We start from the raw sequence: 27,990 nt of genomic DNA, 5'->3' as shown, positions 1-27,990 counted from the left end.
TCAGGGTGAGGTAGCAGAAAGTTTATTTACAGCACAATGAGAAATCCTATGACATGCACACACAGGATTAAAAAGATACAGACCCTAAAATACATTTGCAGACCTGAGGAAGGAAGTGAGATATTCTGCTTTAGGAGTTACAGATATCAAGCACTACTCTACAGCAAACAGGACAGCTGAAGGAAGAGTGTGTGAAATGGAAATACAAAAAACATGCCTCAAACTACAAATCACTTAAGGTGGCACACATGCTGGTAAATAGTTCAAGATTTACAAAACAAACCCCAGTCAGTCCCCCACCCACCCCCAACCCAATAAAAAGATAAAAATCCAAAAGCATTTATGCTCTCTCCCCTCTAATTCGCCTGGCCAGCTGAATGTCCTTGGGCATGATGGTGACCCTCTTTGCGTGAATGGCACACAGGTTGGTGTCCTCAAACAGGCCGACCAAGTAGGCCTCGCTGGCTTCCTATAAGAAAGAGAAAAGAAAACATTAAATACTAGAACAAATTAGAACTTGAACTTGTTGTTCATATTTTAAAACAGATGCATTTTTTGACCTGGAGAGCACCAATGGCTGCACTCTGGAAACGAAGATCCGTCTTGAAGTCTTGAGCGATTTCCCTGACCAGACGCTGGAAAGGCAGCTTCCTGATGAGCAGCTCAGTGGACTTCTGGTACCGACGGATCTCACGCAGAGCAACAGTACCGGGCCTATGAAACAAGCCATATTCTGAATTAGTGCCCAGAAACAAAAACATTGTAGCAACTACACAGTTTTAGAAAACAAAAGTAAAGTTAGTTTCCACAGCCAGTGTAACCACTTATGCCTATAACAGCAATACAGAGGTATGATTGTTGTACCTGTATCTGTGGGGTTTCTTCACTCCACCAGTAGATGGCGCGCTTTTCCTGGCTGCTTTAGTGGCCAGCTGCTTCCTAGGAGCCTTTCCTCCTGTGGATTTACGAGCGGTCTGCTTTGTACGAGCCATTTCTCACCTGCAAGTCTGAAAAACAAATAAACGTGGATATTTAAACAAAGTGAATTAAAAAAAACTTAACAAAAACCCGTTATTTACGTTATAAATCACCGAACGAGAGTCTGTTCCCTTTATGCGGCTCTACCTATGACACATGACTCACGTCGTTTAAAAAAAAAAAAAAAAAGGTGGCGAAACAACCGTCCTACCTTTTACTTCTGTTTACAGTGAAAATAAACTACCATAAAGGGTGCCAACGCCTCATTCATCGGTGGTGTTACCATTATCAGTGACGACAAGTTACAGTTACCACTTTCATGGTTTTATTCAAATATCGTACACAAACCTCTAAGCACCGCCACCATTAAGCTAAAGGAGACACACACGTTTCTTTGCTTGCCTGTCGAGCATTTTTAAAGCTAGCATGGACGGTTGCAAAATGGCGCCAGCTAGTTACCGCGAACATTTACAATACAATTAACCATTTAATGTCACCAAAAACAACTTGGCACTCAGTCGTATAAGTGAACATTAAGATTAGTTTCTAATTATGTAGTCATACCTTAAGAGCAGTCAAATCGGCTAAATTTAAGCCATCAGCTAGCTCTTAGCTACAAAGCGCGCCGTTTTGTTGTCAGTTTTTCGATTAACGATAGTCCCACCGCTTTTCAAAGCTTCTCATCAACACCAAAATTCAAATAGATAATATATGTAATTCACATACTGATGATTTTAAATAAAACCAATAAACAAACATAACAGCCATACCTCGGATTACTTTCGTTGTTCAGGGAAATTCAATGCCTCCTCCTTGTTAGTCACTTCTCTATGTTGCCCCGAGGGCTGAGGAGGTGGTATTTATAGATTAAGCGGAGCAGCGCTCAAAGCCCTCCCCTGAACGTATCCAATTGGTCCAAACGGAAATCCCTAACGGAATATGATTAGTTCAGGAAAAAGGAGGCTGTCTGCCTCTGCGTGTGAAGTTAGAGCGGATCGTCAGATGTACCTTATTTTAAAAAGAAGCATGTCGTTAGGTTGATTTTAATTATTCACCCACAGCTTTTCTCTCTTACTCCACACAGTTATACATATAATTTTGTCTGTGTAATCATAGAACCTGGGAATTCCTTTCTGGAAATATGGTGGTCACTGAACGCCCCCGTCTTTTAACTAATTAAGACAAGCGGGAACAATGCTGCCATACTTTTGTTATAGCCTGCACTATGTGAAAAGGCAAATGAAGTACACAGAAGACGTGCTGAAAAAGCACATGTGTACCTCACAAATCGACATACACGCTCCATACATAAACCTCTTTATATATAAATGGGAAGCTTTAGTGTGATACATAATTCTGGAGCTGACAGAAACTCGTCCAACAGACCATTTCCTCCAACTCTTTGTGCCTGCTGTGAAAAAAAAACGGAGAAGCGGGAGCGGACCAAGTTATCCTCATCACCATCATAAACGAAAAAGGCTCGGTTATTTGTATTTGAAATAATCTAATAATGACGCACTCGAATAAAGCCCTATCAGCACAGTGATATGATTGTACACTATTTATTTACTTATTTAATTATATATATATAAAATAAGCCTTTTTGTTATCTCAGGTAAAAGTGGTTTTAAAAGCTTACATAAATAGACAGTGGTCTTATTTTAAGGATTTTTCCATGAAAATGTAAAATAAAATAAAATAAAATAAATAGACAAATAAGCGCGAGAGCACAGAACATGCGCGGAACGAAGCGGGCGTTGAGGAAGTGTAAGTACACGGACCTCTTCTCGAGTAACACCGGTGGTAAGTGTCTGGTTTGGGGACTGGACATGTTTTTAAAGAGACCGAAGAGCTAAAGAAATTTAAAAAATGTTTACAAACGTATGCGGGGTTCACTGAATATGTTTGCATCGAGTTTAAAAAAAAACGGAAAATCGCGTTTCGACCTAAAAACTACAGCTCTGAAGACTCAGCATGGCCGACCAGAGGCTGTTGTACTTCGGTATATTATAACGATATAACACACATGCATGTGTTCGACCTGTTATTACTGGACTGAACGTGGGTTTTAAATCTTTTAAGTGAACTCATAAAAGCAACTGAAACGCACATGAGGGTTTTATGTCGGTGTTATCATTTCTCACAGTTAAAGTGTTGCTCTCAAAAGTGAGATAAACTAATGTTTTTGTGTCCTTTGTTTTCATTCAACAGATATCAAAGCTGAATCGAACAGCTCCACACCTGCTGCAGCCGAGGAGCCCCTCTGGTCTCGCAGCAATAACGTCTTCAGGTTTAACTTCTTCCCTGACAGTTCTCCAGCAGCTTCAGAGAAAGCACCTGCATCGGACAGGACTGAGCCAACAAGCCAGATTTCCTTCACTGAACAGGGCTCTGCTTTTGCCTTCAACTTTCAAATCCCTCCTGCAGAAGACATGGACACAACAGACACTCCAAATACTTCTCAAGGTGACCGACAGTGCGTCCCAGAGGAGAAGCCTCCCCTTTCGCAGGAGGTTGAGTCTCCACCTGAACAATCTGAGCAATCAAAAACAAAGAAGAAGAAAAAGAAGTCAGGGAAGAAAAACTCCTCGAGTATTGAGCCACTGCAGAAGCCAGCTGAGGAGAGTGAAGGTGCTGCAGAGGAGCTGGTCAGTGTGCAGTGCTTTAAAGTAATTACAGTGTGTTTGAGGTGAGCAGTTTGATTGGTTGATTTTATGTCTGAATGTGTTTTAGGGTCAAGAAGAGCAGCTGAAAAGGGAGCTGGACTGGTGCATCGAGCAGCTGGAGCTGGGCCTGAAGTGTCAGAAGGGCACACCGAAGCAGAGTTAGTGAGATTTGTACCTCAGTAGTACTATGATGTGGTTGGAAGGGACATACAGTGAATCCAAGTGTGAACGTAGCCTAGATTAAACTGATATTCAGGATTCTTTAATGTTTAATCTATGATCTAAACAAGGTCATACAAAAAAGTAAACTTCTAAGCATGGTGTCACCTATTGAATATGTTCTCCCTTCAGAGGACGAGGCCTCGCGTGCCCTAAAGACTCTGCGCAGCTCCAAAGCTCCTCTGCCCAAGAAGAGGCAGGTGATGAGAGCTGTAACTGGAGATTACAGAAAGAAGATGGAAGAGGAGAAGACCAAGCAATTCAAACTAATTCAGAGCGGTGAGTGAATTTTGTACCAGCGAATTCATTAAAATGGTTAAAAACTGCCACCGGCTAATGGGTTTCTCCGTGCCCCGACAGAAATCGCATCAGCCCAGGTCAAACTTGTGTCAGAGTCCCCAAAGCAGTCTGTTTTCCACCGGAGAGCTGAAGACAAAACTCAGACATCACTCGCTGAGGAGAAGCTGCAGCGCACTGAAGCTCACTGTGCAGAGCTGACGCCGCAGACTCAAGAGGCGACGCCGGTTTTTGTTCTTATCCCATCGAAGGAGGAGTTTCACTTCAATTTTCTCTGACTTGTCTGTCCTGATGCCAAATCCTTCACAATGCAGCATGCTGGAGATAAAGTGCTACGTAGGCTGGCAGAACGGCACCGTCAGAGATCTGTGGACAACCTTCTGGTGAACGCTGAAGATATGAGGAGAGAAGACGTCAAAATCTCTGTGTTTACAGACAAAACCTTTAACTAATACATTTTTACAAAGCGTGATGCATTCACTGAATTAATGTGATTGCTCAAATCTCAAGGGAAACGTATTCAAGTCCATTCAGGCTGACAGCATGGCGCCTCGAACCATGTTACCATAAATACTGGATTGCTGTCGATTACACCTGAGGTGCCAAAATATCTTGTATATTTAGAAAAACAGACAAATATGTTTTTGTTGGACTTCTAAGATAATAATCATGTTAATTCAGAAAAAATGGTTCAAAGCATTTGAGGTTTTTTGTTTTATATTGCTATATTGCTAAATAAATAAAAAAATTTGTATTTTTGCTTGTAGTGGCTTCATTAAATGCAATGATAAAATGAAATAAACATTTCTAAGTAAAATTGTACAGTTTACAGTTAATAATCCAAATCGATAAATAGATTTTTTTTTCTTCACTAAGGCTAACATATATCTAACATATATTCCACAAAGACTTTATACATTCATGTGAAAAACAAAATGCACCTCATGATTCAGTAACTTGTAGAACCACTTTTAGGTGCAACAACTTGAGCATTAATTGTTTCTTGGGATTAATGTCCTCTCCTGGGGAAGATTATAGCATTATTGCTACAGCAAACTGAAAACCTTCCTTTTCATGTGACTGTATGTACCGCTTTTTATTAAAATGGAAACTAGTTGAGTTAGCTCTGATTTAATCAAGGATATTGTGAAAGTTTAGTCACTAATCTCACTTTATGTTCAATCTTCACTTTATACAAATATTAAAATGTCATTGTTAATGACTGAGTTAAGGTTGATTCTTAAATTGTCCCTTTTTGTGACGTTTTTACAAAGCTACACTCACAAACACAGTTGAACTGTCTCTAAAATACAATACAATTAAAAAAAAACAAAAAAAATTACGATGAATGAAAATGTACACACAAATAAAACAGACAATAACACTGGATGTGTTGTAAGTGGTTCATAGACTTTTAAATTCAGCCTGTGTGTGTATAACAGAGAAGTTGACCTTGAGAGCAAACATGAATCAAGAGTTTGTGTAAAGAACATACATTCCTGTGTTTATTTCCCGTTTAAGGAAGCGTGATTCCTCATATTTTCCCTTTAAAGTGTCTCTCAGACAGGATAGGGTGGTGCAAGGCTCAGCGCGGACACATTAGAGTGTGACACACATTTAGAAAAGTTTCGGCTGCTGAGAGAACAAACTACCTGCTGACTGTAAGTTTGAACTCGTTATGTTTTTCTGCACTCTGAAATACTCTTTTGCTTCTGTTTTCTTCTGTGCATTTAATTAGTTTAGCTCACTGTGTTGGTTTTATTATTGAGACCAAAAGTTTAGACGCTCACCTCGCTAAGCTAAATTAGCCAGAGGAGTGAGCCCTGTGAAATTACCGTTAGCTTTAAAGTAGCCGCTATTCGTGAGCTTGTATAAGTCAGCATTGTTTATATTTTCCATCATCTGAAGCTACAGCATTTAGGGCTGCTTGCAGGCTCGTAAGCCCCTGGTTTTAAAGTGTGAAACCAGGGCGTTGCGGTTTGTTTAGAGCAGTTTATGGTGTCTCTGTTTCCCAGGAGAAAAGAGTGAAGATGTCCGAGTTAAGCGATGACGCCAGTGAGTCAGAACAGCTGGGTGCCAGCCTCTCCCTGTGGCTGGGTGACTCCCTGCTGCGAGCTGAGGAGCTGGATGTCCCTCTGGACCTTCACACCGCCTGCTCCATCGGCCAGTACGACGTGGTGGCTGAGTGCATTAAAAAGTGAGGGCCTCTTAATACCAATATTTCCACACGGGCTAATATATTCCACAGCTTATTCACATAACTGTGTGTGCTTTCAGGCGTGAAGTGGACCTGGATGGCAAGAACATTGGAGGATGGACCCCACTTATGTATGCGTCCTACATTGGTCACGACAACATTGCAAATTTGCTGCTGGAGGCCCGTGTGAATGTAAATTCCACCACCGCCAAAGGACTCACACCCCTCATGTTGGCCGCAAGCTGTGGGAACGAAAGTATCGCATACTTTCTGCTTCAGGTACAGAATCACCCTGAATGGGGGGTGGGGGGGGGGGTGGTAAGGAGACAAAACAATGGCACAGAGATTTGTGATGATGAAACATCAGAATGACAAAAAGAGTTTGAAAAGAGACAGAAAGCAAATAAGTTAAAATAAGCTCCAAGAATTAGATGAGAAGCAGATGGACTGTAACTTAAGGGTAGATCCATCCAAAAACGATGCAAAATAAACCCCAGCAGTTATAATGACAAGTTAAAACGGCAAATAATACACAAGGCACACTTGCATGCGGTCTTTTAGTCTGTGAGCATCACTTCTCTGAAGGGTATGTCAGGCCACAGGGGGTTATGTGTTCTCACAGCCTACCCACGTGTAACCTTTGTCTTAGAGGTTAAACAGCAGCAGCTTCTTTTTGCCACTGTGCATTTCCAGTGCATTTGGATCTTTATATTATATTATATTATATTATATTATATTATATTATATATATGGGGACTGACTGAGCATCTTAGTCTACCTTTCTTGGTTCTTGTTAAAGTGCCTGCATTTTGTAATATCAAAGGACCTCTGATTTTTAAAGCTTGGTGCCCCTAAAACAGGCTATTGTAATTTATATATAGGGCCAGATTTACTTGGTCTAAATCAGTCTTTTAATTTACAAAGAGAGCACAGGGATAAGATTTTTGTGACTGATCCGGTTCCATATGTATTTCTGGAAGATCCTTTGTCACGGGCAAAATATAAAATCAGGTGTGCAAACTGATCTGATAACATTTGTGACATGCAATTTACTCCTAATTGTGCTGATATTTATTTCAGGAGGTGGGGGGAAAGGCTTAAGACCTCTACAAATCAAGCACGTTGCAAAAAAACAACATGAAATTAAGAATTCAAATTCCGAATGTTGCCAAGTGAGGTGGTCTGATTGGTCAGATGTGTTAATTTGCAAATTTGCCCAGTGAAACTACAGTCTGTGTGAACGACTGCATTACGAAAAGATGAAAATATTTTTAAAGGACTAATTTTACACTGCCAGTGTGTAAAAGCTCTCTATTTTTACCCCTCAGCCATAAAAGGATGACAGGGCGTTGTCTTGGATGAGTTTGAATCTCAGTGACCTCAACCTCAAGGTCAAGGGTTAGAGGTCGAATTTTCTTGTGAATGCAATAACTCAAGGATGTCACTTGAAGCAGGAGGCTGAGGGGTAGCAATGTCAATGTTTTTTCTGTATGATATTGAAAATAACTGCCTGTGTTTTGAAGACGTGTTTTAAAAATCGGCTCTAAAACGAACCACACCTATCATCAATACTGCTCGTGTGTAATTTTGCCCGGTTTAGTAAATCTGGCCTTGGGTTTAGATTCAGCACTCTTTTTGAGCTTTAAATTTTATTGTGAACATTCAGCATTTTTTTTTTCTTTTCTTCTTCTTTTTTTTCCATTTTAAAACCCAAAAAGCAAGGGGCCGATTTGGAGTTGAAGGACTCTGTAGGCTGGACCGCTCTGTTCCACTGCACAAGCACAGGCCACCAACAGATGGTCAAGTTCCTGCTAGATAACAATGCTGACGCCAATGTCAAGTGAGTGTCTTTATTTGCTCTAAAAAGACCATCAAAAAAAAAATAACGATCTGTTCACACTTTTGAGATTTTCATGACTCTTCCCTCATACACAGGGAGCCAGGTTCTGGCTTCACGCCACTGATGGAGGCTGCTGCTTCTGGGCATGAAATCATTGTTCAGTACTTACTTGATCATGTGAGTAGGTTACTGTGCTGGAACATACTCGTGTGTGAGTGCAAGTGGTTATGAGCCAGACCATGTCATTCTCCTTTTTTTTTTTTTGCCACATCTACATCTCCTGTACCTCTTCAACATCTAAAAAGATGGAGCCACATCACTGGAAAATGTAACTGACATGACTCGCACACTCACAATTTGGTAATCCTTTGAATTTTCAGAAAGTTAAAGTGGATGAACGCAACGCCAAAGGTGAGACAGCGCGTGCTCTGGCTATGATGTACGGCTATACCAAAATTGTCAGCCTCATTGACTCACGTTCTCCAAGAATGAAACCAGGTACTTGTTTAAATCTAAAATTTCTGTCTTTACTACGTCTTTCATTGTCTTTTAATTTCTAATGTTTTTTGGGGATATTTTTTTTTGGGTGGGGGGGGGGTTGGTACGTGTGTTCTGATTTGTCAGGACACTTTGAAGATCTGAGCTCCTCCGAGGACTCGGACAGCGCACCACCGAGGATACGGTCCAGCCGAAACCGAGCTAAAGGCATCAGCATCCACGATGGGCCTCAGGCCATCGCCAAGTTTCGAGTAGGAGGCACCAGCAAACTGTGTGGTACAGTGTCATGTAAAACATCCGGTCTTCAACCCGTATCTGTGCTGAGCCACACTTTAAACACCACATTTGTTCTAGTTATGAAGTTAAATTGCATTTAAAAAAAAAAAAAAAAAAGCTGTTTCTAAGGGTTCCCACAGGTCCTTAGAAAGTCTAAAATTAAAGTATAAGAAATAAAGGTCTTAAAGTGCCTTACATTTCAGGTAAATCTGCTCTAGGTGGTTATTTTTAAGATTGGTAGAAAAAAATTAGATTCATTTTTATTACGTTTTTAAAAATTGCTGTGCTTTAATGTGATTTGTTTTGAGTTACAATCTCTTTATTATCACAGGTATTTACGCATACACATTTAAAATTGTAGCTACATGAATTCACCACTAGGGGTCACTTGCACTTACAGCAGATACAATGTAGATGTTTTACATTCAACTTTTCAAAATTGGTCTTTTAGGTCATTATATTTCATCTGACTCTTATTATGTTTATTACATTGGTAAACAAAAAAAAAACAGTGACAGCAGGTGTGACATCCTTCCAAAGTAATGAGGGCAAGCTTTAAGTGATCATGTGTTCCTGCATTACTGTGCTCAGCAAAATGCTTGCTGAAACCAAAAAGGTTAAAAATTAAAATTATAAATGTGAGGGTGGAAAGCATTTTTTCCCTGTAAAGTAGAGCACATTATTCATGCTTCCGTTTATAATAATAGCTGTGTGTCGTTAATGTCACATTTGCCCTCACAGATCCTCCTGCCGCCCTGCCAGGGTACATGATGTTTCGTGGCATTGGGGAACAGAGCGAGGGTCTCTGCTACCGTGATGTGACTTCGCCTATCAATGAACTGGATGGCCAGAGCAACAGCAGCAGAGGTGTGTCTGTGTGGGTGATTTTAAAAAAACAAAAAAAAACAAACAAACCCAAAAATAACCTCTGAGACTCTGATTTTTTACAAACCTGATGGGAGTTAGTTAAATCAACTCTGGATGCATGTGTGTGGGGGTCTGAGTCACCATGGCAACCGGTAAATACGGAGAAGAGCGTCTAGTTGACTGTGAAATATGAATGTGTGTCAAAGCAAACTTTCTTTAAAAAAAACAAAACCAAAAAAAAAACCAGAAGAAGAAAAAGTAATTTCAGCAGCGTCCACACAGTCATTATGTATCCAACTTAATTTCAAATAATACAGGAATTCTACCAGAAATGTGAACTTGTGTTTTAGGTCTTATTTTTTTTTTCAGCTGTCACCTGAAAAAATACAACAAAAACTGTGTGGTTTGATACATCTGTATGAATAAGGAATATAATTGGAGCGTCAGACAGCTGTTTCAGATGCAGCAGGAGGGGGGAGGTCTGAGAGAACTTCTGTGTTTGTTGGAGAAAACTTACCAGTTTTCTCCCAAAAAATACGAAACTTGAGTGCAAACTTTGTTTGTGTTTTTCTCAACATGACTGAAGATGACAGTCCATTCTTTGACCATGACATGCCCACCATGAGGAGCAGCAGCAGCAGCAGCGAAGGCCTGCCTCATGTGATCGGCCTCAACTGGGAAGGCTCTGTTGAGAGTAACGAGGTGAACAGAAGAGCCTGCAGTTTGGACGCAAACTGTGTTCGTCAGTGTCTCGTGATAAATAGTTGCATCTTTCTCCATCAGGACTCTGACCAGTGTAAAAAGAGCAGCATTCGCAGAGTAAATAAGGGTCATCACTCAAAAGGCAAGACTCGCCACGGGAACAGCGATGGAGCTCACTCCAGCAGGACATCAAACTGTGGCGCTGGTCTTCCGCCTTCCTACACTGGCCCAAAGGCATGTTTGTGTTTGTTCAGGTTTCAGTACGTTTATTCAGATTTCCTTGAGTTCCTGGCAAGGACTAAAATCTCATCTTCATGTAGGATCTGGCAGAGTTCTTGGAGCAAATCGGCTTCTCGAAGTATCTTCCGTTACTTGAAGAGCAAGACATAGACCTGCGGATCTTTCTCACCCTGACAGAAAATGATCTCAAAGAAATAGGGATTACGTAAGATGCCGCTTCTTCCTCTTTGTGCTGTTCCCTATAGGGGTTGCCATAGCGGACCATCTGCCTCTGTCTCACCCTATCCCTAACATCATCTTCTGCCTTCTGTTTATTTTTTCCTCCTGCCTGGCAGCTTCGTCGTTTGCATCCTTTGTCAGTATATCCACTCAGGCTCCTCTGCTCATGTCCAAACCATATCAGCCTTTGTGTCAAAAACTCTCACTCTGACCTTTTCCTTTGATGTACTCTCTAATCCTGACCCTCACTCCCAATCATAATCTTAGCATCTTCAGCTCGGCCTCTTGTCTTATTGTCACCGTCTCCAAACCATACATCATAACACGTCTCAGTACCACCTTGTAAACCTTCCATCATTTCAGATGATCCATGTTTGTGGTCTCATGTTTTGAAACTCTGTTCTGTCCTCCAGTCTGTTTGGACCCAAACGCAAAATGACTTCAGCCATTGCGAGGTGGCACAGCAACGCTCGACCACCCAGCGATGCTCTGGAACAGGCTTACGCCGACCAGCTTGAGGCTGAGATGCAAGAGATGGCCATTCAGCTACACAAGGTAAACATGAAACACTGCAAGTGTGAGATTTGTGACTTGGGTTGTTCTCACCTTGCTGAAAAGCTTTTGCATATGTTTTTCTCACCTTCGCAGCGCTGTGAGGAGGTTGAGAGCCTGCAGAGCCAGGTGTCTCAGGAGAAGGAGCTGCGCACAGTAATGGAGGGATGTCTAATGGAGGACAAAATGGCATGGAAGAAGGTCCATGCTGAGTTGGTGGAGAACCACAGGCTGGCTCAAAACATGAGTGCCATGCTGGGGAAGGAAAGGGCATGCCGCGGTGAACTGATCTCCTGTTTGACCACAGATGGGATCAGCAGCTCTGCCACTGCTGGGGAAGGAACAGGTGTTAAAGGTGAGTTGAGGTGGACTGTGCTAATTTTTGGGTTTACAAACGGTGACTTTTTTAATTTCTTTTTTGTAGCTGGGGAGGGAGCGACGTGTTCCAGTATTCAAGAGCTGATGAAGAAGATGGATTTGTATGAAGAAGAACTGGGTAAGAAGGTTTAATACTCAGTGATTTTAAGAGGTTTAGTGCAGTGACTCAAGTATAATGGCGTTGCCCGCGTGTTACATCATTACAGCTGGAAGTCTGCAAACGCTGCTTCAGAATCTGAGGCGACTGAGTGCCCCAGAAAAAGTCTCAGATAGCTGGGAACGACCCTAAGCTTTTCAGGTGACACAAGCTCGCATGCACAGAAGATTTGAGGAGCTTTTTAGCATCTGAAATAGCTGAACATAATTTGCTATTGTCATATTTTTAAAGGACCTTTTTGGAGCACTTGACGGAGGGTGATTCGCCACCCTGAACAATGTCACTGAAATGGGAGAAGGCCAAATACGAGGCCAGCCACGCCAGGGCCAGAGCGGCTCGGGGGAGCGAAGCCTCTCTGCGGATCATCTGGGATTGGCTGATGGGCCAGAGCTCGCCAGATGTGGACGAGGCTAACAAGGGTGGCGCAGGTGCTGCAGGAAAATGACAAGCAGGCACAAGGGTACCTGACCCTGACTTGCCTGTGCTGGTGTTTGTGGACTGCTGTAGATGGGCTGTGAAAATGCGGTGATGGAGGGGACAGAGGTGATGGAGGAAATCGTGGATCAGGGGTTGTAATACTGTGATATTTCTACGCAACTGTACTCAAAAGTATGAAATGTGGTTGAAGTGATGTTTATACCACCAGATGGAGAGTTAGATTATAAAAGCAGGTTAGTAGTCACACTTAAAATGAGCTCTGCAGTTTATTTGAATGAAATCTTGTCATTTGTTATGTTTTTGAAAATAATGTCCTGCCGAATGCCTTTTAAAGAACAGAGAAGATATTAAAGTGGGTCTATTATGCACATTTCAAACTGCATATTTTGGTTATGCAGGAGTTGGAATAATTTTTGTATATACTGGACCGCTTTAGCCTATACTTTTGAGGACACCATCCAAGGTTTAAACATGAGGCGTGAGGCTGCTGTACTCACACGCAGGTCTTTGTATCAACAGAAAGACCCAAGACTGAAAGATGTGAGCACCCCCTGTGGTAATAGTATGATAGCACACACAAGGAAAAGCATTATAGGTCCTTCAGTGTTACAGCGACGCATTATTACTCTGCATATGTAGACACTGAGCTACGGAGACTGATAAATCCCCAAAACTAAAAAGAATTTCTGTATTTGAATATCAGTTAAAACCTGCCTACCTGTACAGATATTTTAGGATGTAATCATAAACCAAACTTGAAGGACTTTGTCCACAGCAGTTTTAATTATGTGATAAATTATTTGGCAAAAAAAAGTAAATTTGGAGTAAAGGTGCCCAAATTTAATTTTTATTTCATTCTAACACTCTTATTGGGATTTGCGGTGCTCGTTGGGAGTTTGTGTTCTGGGATGTATGCAAAGGTCTTCAGAGTCTTCCTCTTAAACCCTGAATCACTCTCGTCACTTCTGTATTTGATGTATGACTCACACACTCCAGGCTTTCTTACACTATAAAGTGCCTTGAGATGATTTATAAGTATAAGATTTGGTGCTAAAATGACATTTATGTGGTGGTTAAAACGAGTCTATTTGTGTGGTCAATATTTAATCTGTCAACACTACAGGGCGCTTCTGCACGGGCTGCGCCTCGGGGTCAGGGAATACCCGTCTGATTATCAAATGTCTCATCTGAAAATCCACTACTGTGCCTGAGGCCTTGGCGCTAGTTCAGGAATAGTGACACTTACTGCTTAGCTGCAATTCTGGCACATTGTGGATGTTGGCCGATTTTTAGCCTGCAGGTTTTTCAATAAGCACAGCCTTCACACATCACTGCTCTCCTCTCACAGCAGGACAGCTCCTGTTACTTCAGATGGAAAAATGTGACATAAGCAAACTTTAAACACCTGGCTAAAGTCCCAGTCTTAATTTTTTTTTTTTTTTTTTGGCAGAACTGCCAGTCGAGTATCTACGTCACTATTAAAATGTGCATCTTAGCTGAGGTAAAACTATACTTTAAGTGTAGAAAAAGATGACGTTCAGGTATGTCTGATCTGAAATTATGTAGTACTCCCTGTTTAAACACTAATGTGTGAGGCTCCCTTCATCACTAGTTTGTTTATTAAATGTACAGTAGACAAGATCAGTGAGCGGAGGACTATCATCTATAACACCTGAAGTCACAGGGGTGTCCAAAATGATGTACAGTTACTTAGGACTGGGCTGATAAAAATCTCTGAGATGTACATGAGCAAACAGCTGCCTTCGGGCTAAACCTTTAAAACTGACCCAAGAAAAAGCAGTTTTGTTGAGGTTCATCAGTGCAGAAGCAGTCTCTCTGCTGGCTCCAACTCTGATCCGTTTTCAATCTCACCAAATGTGAGGCACAAACGACATCATGCACTCCAGCGCACTGTGTGTTTAGCTGCTGGACTAGCGACTAGACATGCTGGCAGGCAGCCAGTTGGGATTTCTGGCCCCATGGGAGTAATGTGTGGTCAGGTTACCTCGAATGTGAGCTTATTCAGGCCGACTCGTTGAGATTGGATGTTCTATATAATGAGCACTTCAGAATCAACGTGTCAATTTAGTATTTATTGCTTTAACATACTGCTAGAACAGAGAGGTTTCCTCTCCAGTATAAATTAATGCACCAATATCTACAGTACTTCAAAATAAACATTATGTACAAAGAGGAAGAAGAGCAAACAATTCTTCCTGTGCAGTATTTGGGGTTAAAAACTGTAAAAAGCAGCATCCATGTATATAAACTTCTGCTCATACAAACAGAATCAAACGTTATTTGCGAACACGTGATTGTATTTGTTCTTGCGTAGCCGTCCAGGAGACACATGTAAACCTCTGATTCTTTCTGGTCTAAGCTCACTTCAAAGCCGTCCTCCTTTTTCCTGGTGAGCAAACACTCCAGGTCCACGTAGAAGGATAAAGACATCTTGTCTGGCTGTTTGTGTGTGTGTTTTCCCGCACTCCCACAGAGGACCAGCTGTGTTAACAGTAGTTGTGAGCAGCTCAGGTGTACTCGCACAGGTGACCGCAGCCGGCAGGGCAGTGAGCGCTGCTTTTGAGCCAGTTCATCATGTGCTCCAGATGTCCACCGTGGCTGCAGCCCTGACACCACACGAACAGTCCCTTCACCACATGGTGACACACGGCGCATACACTGGCACACTGGTGGCACCTGAAGGAGAGACACACGGCAGCTGTCAGAGCTCATTCCTGTCAGTCCGTGAGAAACCAACACTCACGCAGCACATACAAGCTGCAACTCTGGAACCCACCCAGTATACTCACTGGTCCATACTGCCCTATCACTTATAGGTGTTTGGGTTTTTTAGTGGTCTTTATTAAATCAGAATGATGATGATAATAACAGACTTAGGCCAAGCAGGTATTCTTCCTAACCAAAGGAGAAAAAAGAAGCAGTTTTGTTGCTTTAAGACAAGTTTGTAAAACCTTTATTTATACAGATAATATCACTGAAACTCAATGTCTCATTTAAAAGAAAGCCCTGTTCCAGACAAGCATAAGAAAATTACAATTTAAAATAATGAAAATGGTGTTCTTGTTTTTAATATAAATAATAACTTCCAAATTCAGAGGAGCTTGTAGACAAAGGCTTGATATTTACTCCCATTTCCACCTTAACCATTTGATCCCCCAAATATCATACAGGCTGCCTGGACTTATTTTGTAATCTGTAAAATTACAAAATAATTCATCTTTCATGAACCATTCAAATTTTCTCACAATTTGCTCTGCACACAGGGCAAAATCTAGGTGGATTTTTCTGTCTGTGTTCAGACAGTGATACATGGTGAATGTTTTATGTTACCACGATGCACCGAATACCCTGTAAATATCGTCTTTCTAAAACCATTTTCATTTTAATAAACGGTAAGGGAATTATGGTCACTTTAAGACTTCTCCAGGTTGGACACCCCCCGAACACTTATCTGGAAGCGTCCAGGAAGCATCCTTATTAGGTGCTCGAACTTTAAGTCACTCCTTTCAGTGTGGAGGAGTATCAGCTCAACATCCCCTTCTGACCCCACCTTTAAGGATCAAGCTCAGCCACCCTTTGGAGAAAACTGATTTACATCGCTTCTGTCCCCAATGTCATTCTTTCAGTCACCACGCTGAGCTTGTAGCCACAGGTTAAAGTAGCAACAGAGATCTAAAGCTTCACTCTTCACCACAACTGATGCAGCAGATGCGGCACTACACTTGGAAGTCGCTGCACCACTCTCCCCTCACTCATGAACAAGACACTGAGGTATTTAAACCGAGGCCTTAGACTTTGAAGCGCTAATTCTTATTCACACTAGGGCTGCCACGATTAGTCGACTAGTCACGATTACGTCGACTATCAAAATCGTCGACGACTAATTTAATAGTCGACGCGTCGTTTGAAGCTTTGTAAGATCCCAAAAGACGCAGGAATAAGTAGTAGGATTTAAGAGTGTAATAACGGACTGAAACAGAAGATGGCAGCACTGCATGTACAAGGATGCCAGCTGCCGTTAAACCCCGAAGAAGAAGAAGCTGTGTCCCAGAATTCATAGCACAGCCCAGCTCAGTTTCCAACAATGGCAGCAGCTAGTTAGTTTTAATATTACTCTTATTATTCTTTCTGGGTCACAAAATAAACGTTTAACATATTTTCAGGCGAGAATGTAGCTGTGTAAACCTCAAATATCTGCTCAGTTTATCAAGACACCACATATTTTCAAAAGCGCGCCGACGTTTTCAGAGACGTTTGTTACCCACTAGCTCGATAGTGAGCCGGGGGCAAGGCTCACTAGCGCCGTGAGAACACCGGACTCCTGGCAAATCGTTTTCAAACCCACCGCTGTCTTTCGCTACTCAGGTTAAACATGATATATAAGTCACTTAGATAACTTAACAATGTTATTGTTTGGCTTTTTTTTTAGTATTTTATTTGTTCCTGAGTAAATCGGTTTGGCTGAGATTAAAGTTATAGTTTTTACACAGCTGAATAAACGTCAAGCAGACAGCTGATTATCAGAAGTGTGAGATGCTCCAGAATTTACTCCGGTGTCCTGTTATATTTTAGATAGCAAGGAGTTTATTAAACTTCACCGAAACAATCTGCAAATTTCATTAAAATTTAATAAACTATCATCTTGTCTTTATTTTTAGTTAGCACAGACCTTAAACACTTAAAGCTGTAAGCTAATGATAGTTATATTAGAGCAGATGCTGCTGGTGCAAGAAGCTGTACTTTTACATCCAATGGATGATGATCTGATTAGTCGACTAATCGCAAAAATAATCGGTGACTAGTCGACTATCCAAATAATCGTTTGTGGCAGCCCTAATTCACACCGTTTCACATTTTTCTGCAAAGAGAGCTGGAGGTCATCGTCTGATAAAACCAGAAGAACCACATCATCTGCAAAAAGCAGAGATGGAGGCACCAAAGTGGACAGCAACTAAAAATTCTATTGATGAACTGAATCGGTAACCAGCCAGAGTCCAGTGCTCACTGGGAACAGGTCCAATTAATCCTGACCATACGAACCCAAAACACCATCCCAGAACTATTTCAGCACATACACCTTAATGAAACGGTGCCACAGTGTTCATACCTGTCACAAATCCAGCCCTTGTTGCTCATTGGTCGCTTGCAGTTGCTGCAGTTGATGTGAAGTGTAGTTGATGTCTGGTTCAGGCAAGTGATGGCGCTGCACGTGCTCAGTTTGATGACCTCATTGGACACGTTCCACAACTCGAATCGCTGCAGCAGGTCTATGTAGGACATGTACCAGTGCTCCTGAAACGGAAAAATAAAAGTAACTGCTCAGACTGAAATCCGTGCTGTCACTGTATCGCTAACCTTGGATGTTTTTTAAGCTACAAATACAATTTAAAGTCATATAAAAGGCCTAAATTTCACTTGTTTCTAACATTTAACAAAACAGAGTTGTTGTTTTTTGTTTCACTAACTGACCTGGGTGAGGTCATCGATCTCTTTGCGAATCCGATCCCCCAGAACAATAAGCACCGACACGGCCATCTGCACATCGCCCTGCTCAGCGTAGTAACTCAGCATCTCCCGCACAATGGGGCAGAAGAAGCTGGCGGGCAGATGTGGACTGAAGAGCGGCTGGGAGATGGAGATGAGAGAGAAAGATTCGATGGGTGTCAAACAGGTGACTTCGGCCTCGTTGCCGCTGACGTGCGGGGAGTCGGCCTTGTCCTGCTGAAGGTGCTCCGGAGCGGATAGGTTATCCACGATCTCGTGGCGCAGCTGGAAGGCCTCCTGGGGCAGCGTGTACTCCTGCTCCTCTGTTGAAACGATAGAGGCGCAGATAAGAGACAAAAGGACGCCGAGCAGGAAGACTGTTATAAATAGCAGGCGCTGACATCGGCAACCCCTTACTGAGCAGGCGACGCTGTGACTGACCTGTTTGGTTGTCGTGCTCCATGGAATAGAGGTCATCGTCATCCAACTCGGCATCGCCGAACATATACTCAGGATGGCCCTCGCTGCCTTCCGTCTCCTCGTTTTCTGGAAGAAAATGGAATTGAATGTGATGAGTGTTGGTGTTTATAAGAACTACTAAGAAACCACTTGCCTACATCCTTTGGGTTTGGACCGTACTTCAGACGTGACAAGAATGCTTTGACAGATCATATAATGATGGTCAAAGTCAAACAATACAGAATAATCCTCACTAATAACCTTATTTTTTAATATTCTGTAAATACTGCACCATCATCGCTACAGTGATTTCTTTTGCGTGCCATCGCCACAGACGGCTGTTCAGTGACAAGTCCGGTTGACACAGACACATGCGAACATAACTTTGGTGCCAATTAAACCCACACAGATCTGCCTCTCAAGCGTTCTTAAAGCTCACCTTCATTATTGCTGATGTATGAGTTCCCAGGCTCCAGGTGGATGTTGTCCTGCCTGCTCTCACCTTTACTGCGCTCCAGTCTGCTCTCCGCACCCATCCCTGAACCCAGCTCCTTCAAACTGAAACTAAAAAAAACAAAAAAGCAACAGACACAAACTTTACCTTTCAGTCTATAATCGTACGGATGAATGGAGCACAAAAAACTCTGTTTACCTGTTCATTAAAGGCAAGGTGCCGAGTTTACCGAGGTTGTGGTTGGGACCGGGTGTAGCGAGGTTTGCAGGGTCAGAGAACATTATTCTCAGCATTGTCCATGTAGTGGAAACCTTTGGTTTAAATACAAAAAAAAAGTGATTATTCACGGCAAATATACTACAAATGAGAGTTACTGCAGTAGTATTTCCTAAAGGGGAACACAGCAACAATTTCAGCGTTATGTTACAGATCCAACAGGTTCATTTGTGTTACTTACAGTGTGCTAATATGGCCTAACTTTAAATAATGCAGACAATATGTTCATAAAAGAATGAATGAAACACGACTCAATTAGCCAGGAATCGCAAACTCATTTACAAGGCCAGTGAAACTCGCCTTTCCATCAGCATGAAGTTTAACTACATAGTTAAACTCTAAGATAGCTGAATATAAGAAAAGAGGAGAAATTTGTACAATATTTTTACATGACAAAAAAATTCTGCTGTGGTAAATGAAGGAAATGTTAGGATGATTTATAATTGGAAGATATAAATGTGTAAAATTACAGAAAAAGAAAAAAATTAGTTTCTTTTAAGAGAGAAAATATCCAGTTTTTTTGTTTTACTTTTTTTTTTCTTTTTTCTTTTTTTTTTTTTTTTTTTTTTAACTGCAGAAATTTTGCAAAAAATCATCTATTACTTAATTACTTTGGTAAAGCTGAGCTGAAAAGCGTATTAAAAGACAAGTCCAAAATTTATGCCTTCCTCCTTATTTTCCAAAGCTGTCCAGTGTACCGGATTGGAATCTTTGGCGGGTTGATTCTGGCCTCTGAGCCTTATGTTTGACACTCCTGCTCTAACCCCCTTTCTTAAATTATAATCTACTCTGTATTTAATGATGCAGTGAGTGACTGGAACAGTCAGTCTGATCTGAGCTCAAAGGATTAATCTTTAAAAGTCTCAGTGATTAACAACCTTTGGTTCCAGTTTTTTAGATGTAAAAATACAAACGTTTTCTGAATATTCTATGATATTATGAATATTTTTAACAGGAGACTGCTAATCCAATTGTTCAAAATTTAGCATAATCCGCTCTCTTCCAGAGTCATAGTGGGACTGGAGTGAGAGGTGGGGTTACCAGTCCATTGCAGGGTTAACACATGCACACCTATGGCCAACTGGGAACCTTGATGTAACCTCACCTGCATGTTTTCAGTCTGAAAGGGGAGAATATGCAAACTCCACACAGCCAGCTACTCTATCGCCCAATTTACTATGATCTAAAATATTATTTAAAAGGACCAAAGTCTTTTTCACAATGTCGTCCAATACAAGCCGAAGAAAAAAAATCTGTTTTTTCAACACTGATGTTGTTACTGAACAGAAAACATTCAATAGCTTAATATATAAATCTCTTGCATTACACGTCTCATATCACTAACAAACAGCAGTACATAACAGATTTGTTCCTGTGCCGATCGGTCTGACCTGAGGTCTTTTAAGCTCCTGGGCCACCTTGGCGTTGTGATCACATAACTCAGCAAACGGCTTCCCGCTCAGGAGGTAGAGTTGTGCCGTCTTGACAAACCAGTCCATGCGGTGACTGTCCAAGTCCGTCTCAAAGACGCTGAGAGCACTGGACACATGTGCAAACTGTTCTGTCGGGTCGGGTTTCTTGAAGAAAAACATGGGGTAGCGGCGGTCGCCTCCGGGGTACGGCTTTCTGTTGGCATCACTGGTGATTAGACTCTCCTTGGCTGCAAAAGCCAAGTCACCCAGCAGTCCAAAGCACAGGCCCTCTGGGTTAGCCTTGTCCACAGGACGTGTGGCATCCTTGAACATATGCTGGTAGAGCGTACTGTCTTTAGAGCCAGAGAGCAGAAAATGAGGGTCATGCTGGTGTCGCCACACAATTCCAGTAGTCACATCCTTGTGTTCCTCAAAGGTAGCAAAGGGAATAAAAGGTCTGCGGATGTCCCACACATAGATGTTATGGTCCACCATCATGGAACAGGTGGCCAAATGAAACTTTCTCTCAGGTCGCCATTTAACTCGTGCCACTGAAGCAATCGTCTGGACGCAGTAGATCTCCTTGGCTCTGTTAGTGGTCATGTCCCAAACCTTCACCATCTTGTCCCTGCCCCCCGTTGCCAGCCAACCCCTAAAATGAAATGAGGTGAACGGCGACAACTGTGTTAATTCAGGCTTCAAAAAAATGGGTCTACTGCTCTACAAGGTTACAAGAAACATGTTAGCAAGGAAAAGCTGAAAATTTTTATTTTGTGTCTCATATTTCTTTTCTTACCTGTCATCAGGATGCCAGTCACAGCAAAACACCGGACCGGTGTGAGCAGTGAACATTCTTTCATAGCGGTCCGGTCGTCTAATGTCCCACAGCTGCACGTTGCCATTTTCAAAGGATGCGGCAAATGTGAAATAATCCTTCATGCTGAACTGGACGTCCCTTACACTCTCTGACTGACCTAGAAGAAACAGGGGAAGTTAAGGGATGACATCATTACTTCTGATAAGTGAGAAAGACTTCATTACATTAGGTGAACCATAAAAGTGTTATTAGTTCAGTGTCATTAGTCTAAAACTGGAGTTAACTCCTTCTTCATTAAATCACTCTTTTCCTGTAAAGAAAAAAAAAAAGTATTTCTTTAATTACATGATTTTATTTTCACCGTTTAGTGAGAAATTCTACATTTTGTATCTCTCTACCACAACTACAGCAATCCAACCCTTTACAGCTCTGAACCACAGACATCAAAGGTGTCAGTATAGAGGGAGTTCTGTAGTGTACGCATTGTAAAGTTCTCACTTCACATATTCTTAACATATTAAGAAGAAACAGCGCTACTGTTTCATGCAAAGACTTACGTTACATTACACATGAAAGAGTTGTTGCAAACTAAATTACCTGAGAAAGTGCTCACAGACTCCTTCTTGCGCAAGTCGAAGCACTTCATGAAGCCGTCCTGTGAACCACTTAGCAGCATGTAAACCTCTGTTGGGTGGAAGCACACTTTGTTGACGGTGCGCTTGTGCTCAGTAAATAGCTGGTCCTGCTTGTTGCGAGAGGGTTTCCCCAGATTCCACGTCACCACCGCCCCGTTGGTGGCCGCCGTGGCCAGCAGGTTCTCCTCCATCTGATGCCACATGACATCGGCGCAGCTGAAGTTCAGCGACGGTTTGCGGCCGACGCGGAGATTCAGTTTTTCCACGAACTGCTCCTCCTCGAGTGCGTAGATCTTAAAAATGTTCCGTCCTGCTACAACCACCTGCGTGGCATCACGGCACACGCTGATCGCGTTAGCCGGTGCGTCCAAGTGGCAGAACATGGTTCTGCCACTGATCGCATTGCTGCCAAGAGCTGTGGTGACCCTTGACATTTTTTCCATGTTTCTGTTGCAAAAAATAATAACAATAATAGTAAAGACAATATACTTTGTCCCCGCTATCAGGTCAAACCCAGTTAATGTGACATGAGGCATTAGGTATAGAGCTACAAATACAAACTTACAATAAGGCTGTTAGACTCCACCAGCAGGTGGCACTCAAGCAAAATAATAAGTTAGAGTCATTCAGCACTTTCTAGACTGGGTGGCAGCATGTCACAAATCAATAATAACCTGTGTCATATGTATGTCATCTGTTAGTTAAACATGTGTAACAGCTTATTAATGCAAATATCTAATCAGCCAATGGCAGCAACTCAGTGAACTGAGGCATGTTGTTTTCTTGGAGATGACCAGCTGCAGTTCAAACGGAGCATGAGAATAGGACAGAAAGTGGATTTAAATGACTTTAAATGTGGCATTGTTGGTGGTGCCAGACAGGCTGGTCTGAGCATTTCTGAAACTGCTGACCAGCTGGGATTTTCTAGGGTTTAAAGAGAATGGTCTGAAAAAGAAAAACTACCAAGTGAGTGACTCTCTGGGTGAAAATTACTTGTTGATGTCAGAGGATAATAATCAGAGTGGTCTGAGCTCATAGGAAGGAAACAGTATATGAAATAACAGCCCAACACAACTAGACCATGCGGAAGAGCATCTCTGAATGTACAACACATCGAACCTTGAAGCAGCAGAAGACCACTAACTGTGAGTACCACTGCTGTCATAAAAGAACAGGAAACTGAGGATACAATTCAAATTCAACCAGGTTCACAAAATCAGTCTCAATTTCTGCTTTTACATTTAGATGGTAGGGTCAGAATTTGGCATGGATACACCCTGCCTTGTATCAAAGCTTTAGCCTGGTGATGGAGGTCTAATCGGCGTGGGGGATTTTTTTGGCACACTTTGTCTCCACAGTCACCAAATCTCAGTGTACTAGAGCACCTGTTCAATCCGCAGTGACTCTGTGATGCTATCATGTCAATATGGACCAACATCTCTGAGAAATGTTTTCAGCACCTTCTGACTCTATGCCACTTTTAATTAAAGCACCTCTGAAGTAGAAACGGGTTCCAACCCGATAATAACAAGGTGCACCTAATAAAGTGGCCGGTGAATGTTTATAGAATGCAATGACATTCTGAAATGTTGCAGTGTAGTTACACTACCCGACACGTTATTGCTTTAAGTGCATGCAGTTTCTAAATACTCTTACGTATCCTGCTTTTAGTACAAGCTCACCCTGTGAGTTTGTTTGATCTACTCATCCTCTTACGACTTGTAGCCGCTTGGTGCTCACGTGATTTACTTCACCAAGTAACATAAACACACACTAGCTGGCAATGTGGCTAGTGTTTATGCATACTAACACTTTAACCGTTCACCTTCTTAATGCCACGTGTTGTTGGTGTTTATAGTTACTTCTAAACTTGTCTTTACACATCTATTTGTGACTAGTAATTGGCTTATAGTTTACGCGTCTCCTGCTAAGTTGGCCACAAGCTGCAGAACTCTCTGTACTTTGACCATAAACATGACTGGAATGACATGCTAGTGCTAGCTGGCTAGCACCAGTCGCCGAGCAGGTCTGTAAAGACAAAGCGCAAACGCTACAAGTATTTAAACAGTCTGACAGATAATTTAAAAAGCTATCAGATTAAGAAAATTCACGCGCATAATGTAAAATACAACAACTTCTAAGAACAAACCTTGTGCTGTGAAGCTCGCCTTCTTGCAGCACCGGAAGTAGTATTTTGTTATCATCTCGCGGGATTTCCGTCTGAAATAACAGAAGCGACCATCACGCGGCAAAAACTTACTACTGAGCAGACGTTAGAAACGATCTGGGTGGGTTTGTTTTTGTGTCATGTGTACTTCAAAATAAAGGTGATATTTTCTGAATCACCGCAATACATTAGGGCGAAAGCAACACTTGTTAAGCTCAATGTTATTTATTTATTTGGCTGTGTGAAATAAATGCTTCTGTGTTTGCAGGTGATGGTGTGAGCTTTCTGCTGTCATGAGCGCTCTGTTTGCGTGTGAGGAGCCAGGCGCATGGAGGAAAGTGTATGAGAAATACTGGGATGTAGTGGAGGCCAAGGCCAAAGTCAAGAAACCTGGGAAGCTGCTGGACCTTGAGCGGTGGTAATCCCCTATTCCACCTTTTTATCCATGTCAGTTGCGATTTAAAGGTCTCCAGAAAGTTGCGAGCGGACCTGAAGTTGGGGTTGTATAGTGGATACCTTCTGACCTGGTTTTACCACCATTTCCTCTTGATGACTGTTAATTTAAAATTGAATGTGCTTTTTTAATTGAATTGAACTTGGATGAGTTGGCTTTGCTTTGACTGTAGGATGAAAGGTACACAGATCCTAATCAGTGTCTGTGTGATCAGGTACCAACAGGAGCTGCCCTCACTGATTTCAAGTCGGCCTGACAAACACGTCTCTCTATCAGAGCTAAAGAAACTGATGGAGTGGAAGCTCACTGTGAGTTATTATTTCTGGACTCCAAATCAAAAATGAAAACTTGACATTCAGGTGTGATTAGAGGTTTACGTCCCTTTATTGTGGGCTTGAATGTCATGGTGATTTGGGGCTTTTAATGATTTCTTTGGACTGTTCTTTTTTCCAGGGTGGAATGATTGCACATAGTACATCATCGTTTATTGACTTAAAAAAAAAAAAAGAACATTGTGTACAAGTTTGAAATTATTTTGGATTTTCACTTGCCCACACAGGGTCAGGGTTATACACACACCCCCACTAATATTTGGTTAAATGTCAACCTCAACAAGATGCTTCTGGCATAATTCTGGCTGAATATGTAATCACTCTTCGTGGCAGAATTGGTAGAGTTCATTTAAATTAGTTGGCTTCCTGGCACAGTCCCTGCTTTTTAATTCAGTTTTATTTATAGAGCGCCAAATCACAACAACATTCGCCTTAATGCACTTTATATTGTAAACTAAAGACTCTACAATAATACAAAGAAAACAGAGAGAGCCCCAACCATCATATGATGGTTGGGGCTCTCTCTCTCATCTCCCACTGTTGCATTTTGGCAACAGTGGGAAACAAAAAATTCCTTTTAACAGGAAGAAATCTCTAGCATAAGATAACCTCACCTTTACATACCTCTTGTGCTCTTGTCATTGTCATCAAATAGCTCAATCTTTGCCTTGACTGACCGTAAAACTTTTCTTTAAAAGGCATTTGGCTGGTCCATGTGGGTGGCTACAAATTTCAGTTGAGTTTGAAAGTGCTGACTTTGAGGCAGATCTTGTTTTTTAAAATCATTAAAGATGTATGCTGTACAATCATTATATCCTGGGAAAACAACAGTTCAAAGTAATCATTAAAAATCCAAAATCACCATGACATTTATGCCCATAGTGAGTGTGTGTAAAAGTCTGAGTACTTCTGTATGTTTCCTTAGCACTTGCTTCCTTAACAAGTGCATCTGTTTCACACATTTCACCACATGCACCAGTAATTACTCCTTCAAACACGTAGTATAGCTTTGAAATAGCATGAAGAGTGTTAAAGCACTCTCTTCATCAGATGTGTCCTTGAGTGGCCCTGTGGGCTTGTCTGCAGAGAGGGAAGTTCAGGCCGAGGCTGCAGCAGCTGGTGGCTTCCAACAGCGAGGACGAAGTGGAGAAATGTTCCAGAAAGGCCTTCACCCTTCTGCCTGACGTGCAGGCCGCCATCGCAGAGCTCAGCTCCCTGAAAGGAGTCGGTCCAGCCACTGCTTCAGGTCGGCACACCATCTTTTCTGGGATATGAAGACAAACGTATGAAAATTTCTCTGTGATCCTCTCCAAGTTTACAGAACAGTGCTTGGATTGAGTAGGCTGTAACTCTCTGTACTCTGTGTAGAAAAGTATATGCACTCGATGGGTGCGTTCAGCGTAGCTTGAGGCTGACTGTCCATCTTGTTCCAGCTGTGTTAGCAGCGGGAGCTCCAGAACAGGCTGCGTTCATGTCTGATGAAGCCATGGAGAGCGTACCGGGACTGAAGCCCATCCACTACACCGCCAAGCACTACACAGTGTACCTGGAAAAGATGACTGAGAGGACCGAAAAACTAAACAGAGGTAATGACACCAAGCTGGTTACGTCGTCATCTGCAGTATAGACACTACTCATTAAAATACCACATTGGCCTGTGTTTAATGTGCCGTTTTAATGCCTTTATTATATATTTGAATGGTCGTGTTATGTAAAAGTGCTTTACCAAAAAGCTTTTGTATTGCCTCTCGCCCCTCAGTGGATCCGCTGCAGGACTGGACGCCCCACAGGCTGGAGCTGTGTTTGTGGGCGATGAGCATTGCCACACAGCTGCAGCTCCAACTTCTAAAGGACATCGATGTGAGGGGGAGCGCAGTGGGGAAGAAGTGCTCCGACAGTGAAGCTGACCAGAGACCAACAAAGAAACTCAAATCTGCATAAAACCGGACATTTTACATGAATGCCGATTTAAAATTTGTAGTTTTTTCCTTTTTCCAAAATGATAATAAAACCTTTTTGTGGTAAAGTGTTGCGGATCGACTAATCCATCACGTGTCTCGGTTAAATAACGTCAAAAGCAGTAGGATGTTGCCACAGTATTGTTCTTTATTTATATTGTTTCTAAATTAAAGCAAAGTACAATGAACAGTACAAAATAAAACAAAATATATTCATATATATACACAATAGAAAATGGTTCCGTTCAGAACATTTAAAAAGTACAATAGATTGTGAAATCATTAATGAGGACTTTGATATAAATTATCCATAGGTAAATTTAGCTGTCCTTCAATTTCCTCTTGACAGAGAGGAAAAAAAATAGCTTCTTCTTGCTTGTTCTTTTTGTAAACGCTGTGTTGGTACAACCTCTTGTCTGGGTCTGAGAGGCTGAACCTCGTATGCTTGGCACCATTTTATAGATACGAGTAAGCAGCTCATGAGAAACTACCAGAGCAGCACAGGTACGACTTTTGTCATCCTAAACTGTGGGAGGGGTTCAACTCTTGCTTTATGAAATGACATGTTTGCATGATATCGTGTGGCTCAGCATTTGCGATCATACTAAAGCTAGAAAATGAGGTTTCAGCAGTGTTCCCTCCTCTCCACCTTTTGTTCCATCTGTACTCTAAGACAGACTTCACTAATGACTGTGTGGTTTGCAAGTGTATCTTAAATTTTAGCAGCTAGGTGGGCGCTGACTATCATTTTCTTTTGTATCAATATTGAGATTAATGTGAGAAATCCAAACTAAATATCTTCTGGGGCCCTTTAAGAACCTTTACTAAGTCTCCTAAGGGTTTAAATATAAATGTCCACTCACTCTTGTTTGTAGATCAGCTACAGTGCTATATCTAAGCAGAACTAAACACACAGAAAAGGCGACCTGGCCGGCCTGTTGTGGCACACAGCAGTTCAGAGGAGCTACTGGACACACGGATATTTGCACTGTGGTTT

The 27,990-nt window shown here is 41.9% G+C and overlaps 5 protein-coding genes across 7 annotated transcripts; 3 read left to right on the top strand and 2 right to left on the bottom strand.

Annotated features, from left to right (window-relative positions):
* Positions 1–6: 6 nt before the first annotated feature.
* h3f3d (H3 histone, family 3D) lies at positions 7–1,858 on the bottom strand. Its single transcript, XM_082543061.1, has 4 exons — positions 1,749–1,858; positions 865–1,007; positions 561–714; positions 7–469 (listed from the first exon to the last, which is right to left on the bottom strand). Exons 2-4 carry the CDS (start codon positions 990–992, stop codon positions 341–343), a joined length of 411 nt encoding a protein of 136 aa, XP_082399187.1. The 5' UTR covers positions 993–1,007; positions 1,749–1,858; the 3' UTR covers positions 7–340.
* A 919-nt stretch (positions 1,859–2,777) lies between these two features.
* On the top strand, positions 2,778–4,919 carry cUnh8orf33 (chromosome Un C8orf33 homolog). Of its 2 annotated transcripts, none has more exons than XM_082544598.1 (5): positions 2,778–2,980; positions 3,190–3,626; positions 3,712–3,802; positions 3,996–4,142; positions 4,224–4,919. In XM_082544598.1, exons 1-5 carry the CDS (start codon positions 2,953–2,955, stop codon positions 4,436–4,438), a joined length of 918 nt encoding a protein of 305 aa, XP_082400724.1. In that variant the 5' UTR covers positions 2,778–2,952; the 3' UTR covers positions 4,439–4,919. The 2 variants fall into 2 exon arrangements, with proteins under 2 accessions (XP_082400724.1, XP_082400723.1); XM_082544597.1 differs by having other exon boundaries at positions 2,952–3,039.
* An 820-nt stretch (positions 4,920–5,739) lies between these two features.
* anks3 (ankyrin repeat and sterile alpha motif domain containing 3) lies at positions 5,740–12,894 on the top strand. Its single transcript, XM_082544813.1, has 16 exons — positions 5,740–5,821; positions 6,176–6,357; positions 6,438–6,636; positions 8,076–8,197; positions 8,293–8,374; positions 8,578–8,695; positions 8,822–8,971; positions 9,713–9,838; positions 10,425–10,540; positions 10,622–10,774; positions 10,861–10,985; positions 11,413–11,554; positions 11,648–11,906; positions 11,976–12,047; positions 12,136–12,227; positions 12,318–12,894. Exons 2-15 carry the CDS (start codon positions 6,191–6,193, stop codon positions 12,216–12,218), a joined length of 1,914 nt encoding a protein of 637 aa, XP_082400939.1. The 5' UTR covers positions 5,740–5,821; positions 6,176–6,190; the 3' UTR covers positions 12,219–12,227; positions 12,318–12,894.
* Positions 12,895–14,598: 1,704 nt separating this feature from the next.
* On the bottom strand, positions 14,599–24,304 carry wdr24 (WD repeat domain 24). Its single transcript, XM_082544812.1, has 10 exons — positions 24,232–24,304; positions 22,045–22,529; positions 21,427–21,604; positions 20,610–21,282; positions 19,141–19,253; positions 18,928–19,052; positions 18,471–18,575; positions 18,015–18,352; positions 17,653–17,837; positions 14,599–15,221 (listed from the first exon to the last, which is right to left on the bottom strand). Exons 2-10 carry the CDS (start codon positions 22,523–22,525, stop codon positions 15,053–15,055), a joined length of 2,367 nt encoding a protein of 788 aa, XP_082400938.1. The 5' UTR covers positions 22,526–22,529; positions 24,232–24,304; the 3' UTR covers positions 14,599–15,052.
* Positions 24,285–27,061, top strand: LOC309713291 (uncharacterized protein). 2 transcript variants are annotated; one of them, XM_082544817.1, is made up of 6 exons: positions 24,285–24,370; positions 24,518–24,667; positions 24,918–25,011; positions 26,122–26,281; positions 26,469–26,621; positions 26,795–27,061. In XM_082544817.1, exons 2-6 carry the CDS (start codon positions 24,543–24,545, stop codon positions 26,974–26,976), a joined length of 714 nt encoding a protein of 237 aa, XP_082400943.1. In that variant the 5' UTR covers positions 24,285–24,370; positions 24,518–24,542; the 3' UTR covers positions 26,977–27,061. The 2 variants fall into 2 exon arrangements, with proteins under 2 accessions (XP_082400943.1, XP_082400944.1); XM_082544818.1 differs by having other exon boundaries at positions 24,329–24,409.
* The last annotated feature ends 929 nt before the right edge of the window (positions 27,062–27,990 follow it).

Source organism: Aulonocara stuartgranti (genome assembly GCF_965226115.1).
Source record: "Aulonocara stuartgranti genome assembly, chromosome: 8".
Taxonomy (NCBI): Eukaryota; Metazoa; Chordata; class Actinopteri; order Cichliformes; family Cichlidae; genus Aulonocara; species Aulonocara stuartgranti.
Note: the sequence above shows the minus strand (reverse complement) of the source record. Positions and strands in the feature narration are given on the sequence as shown.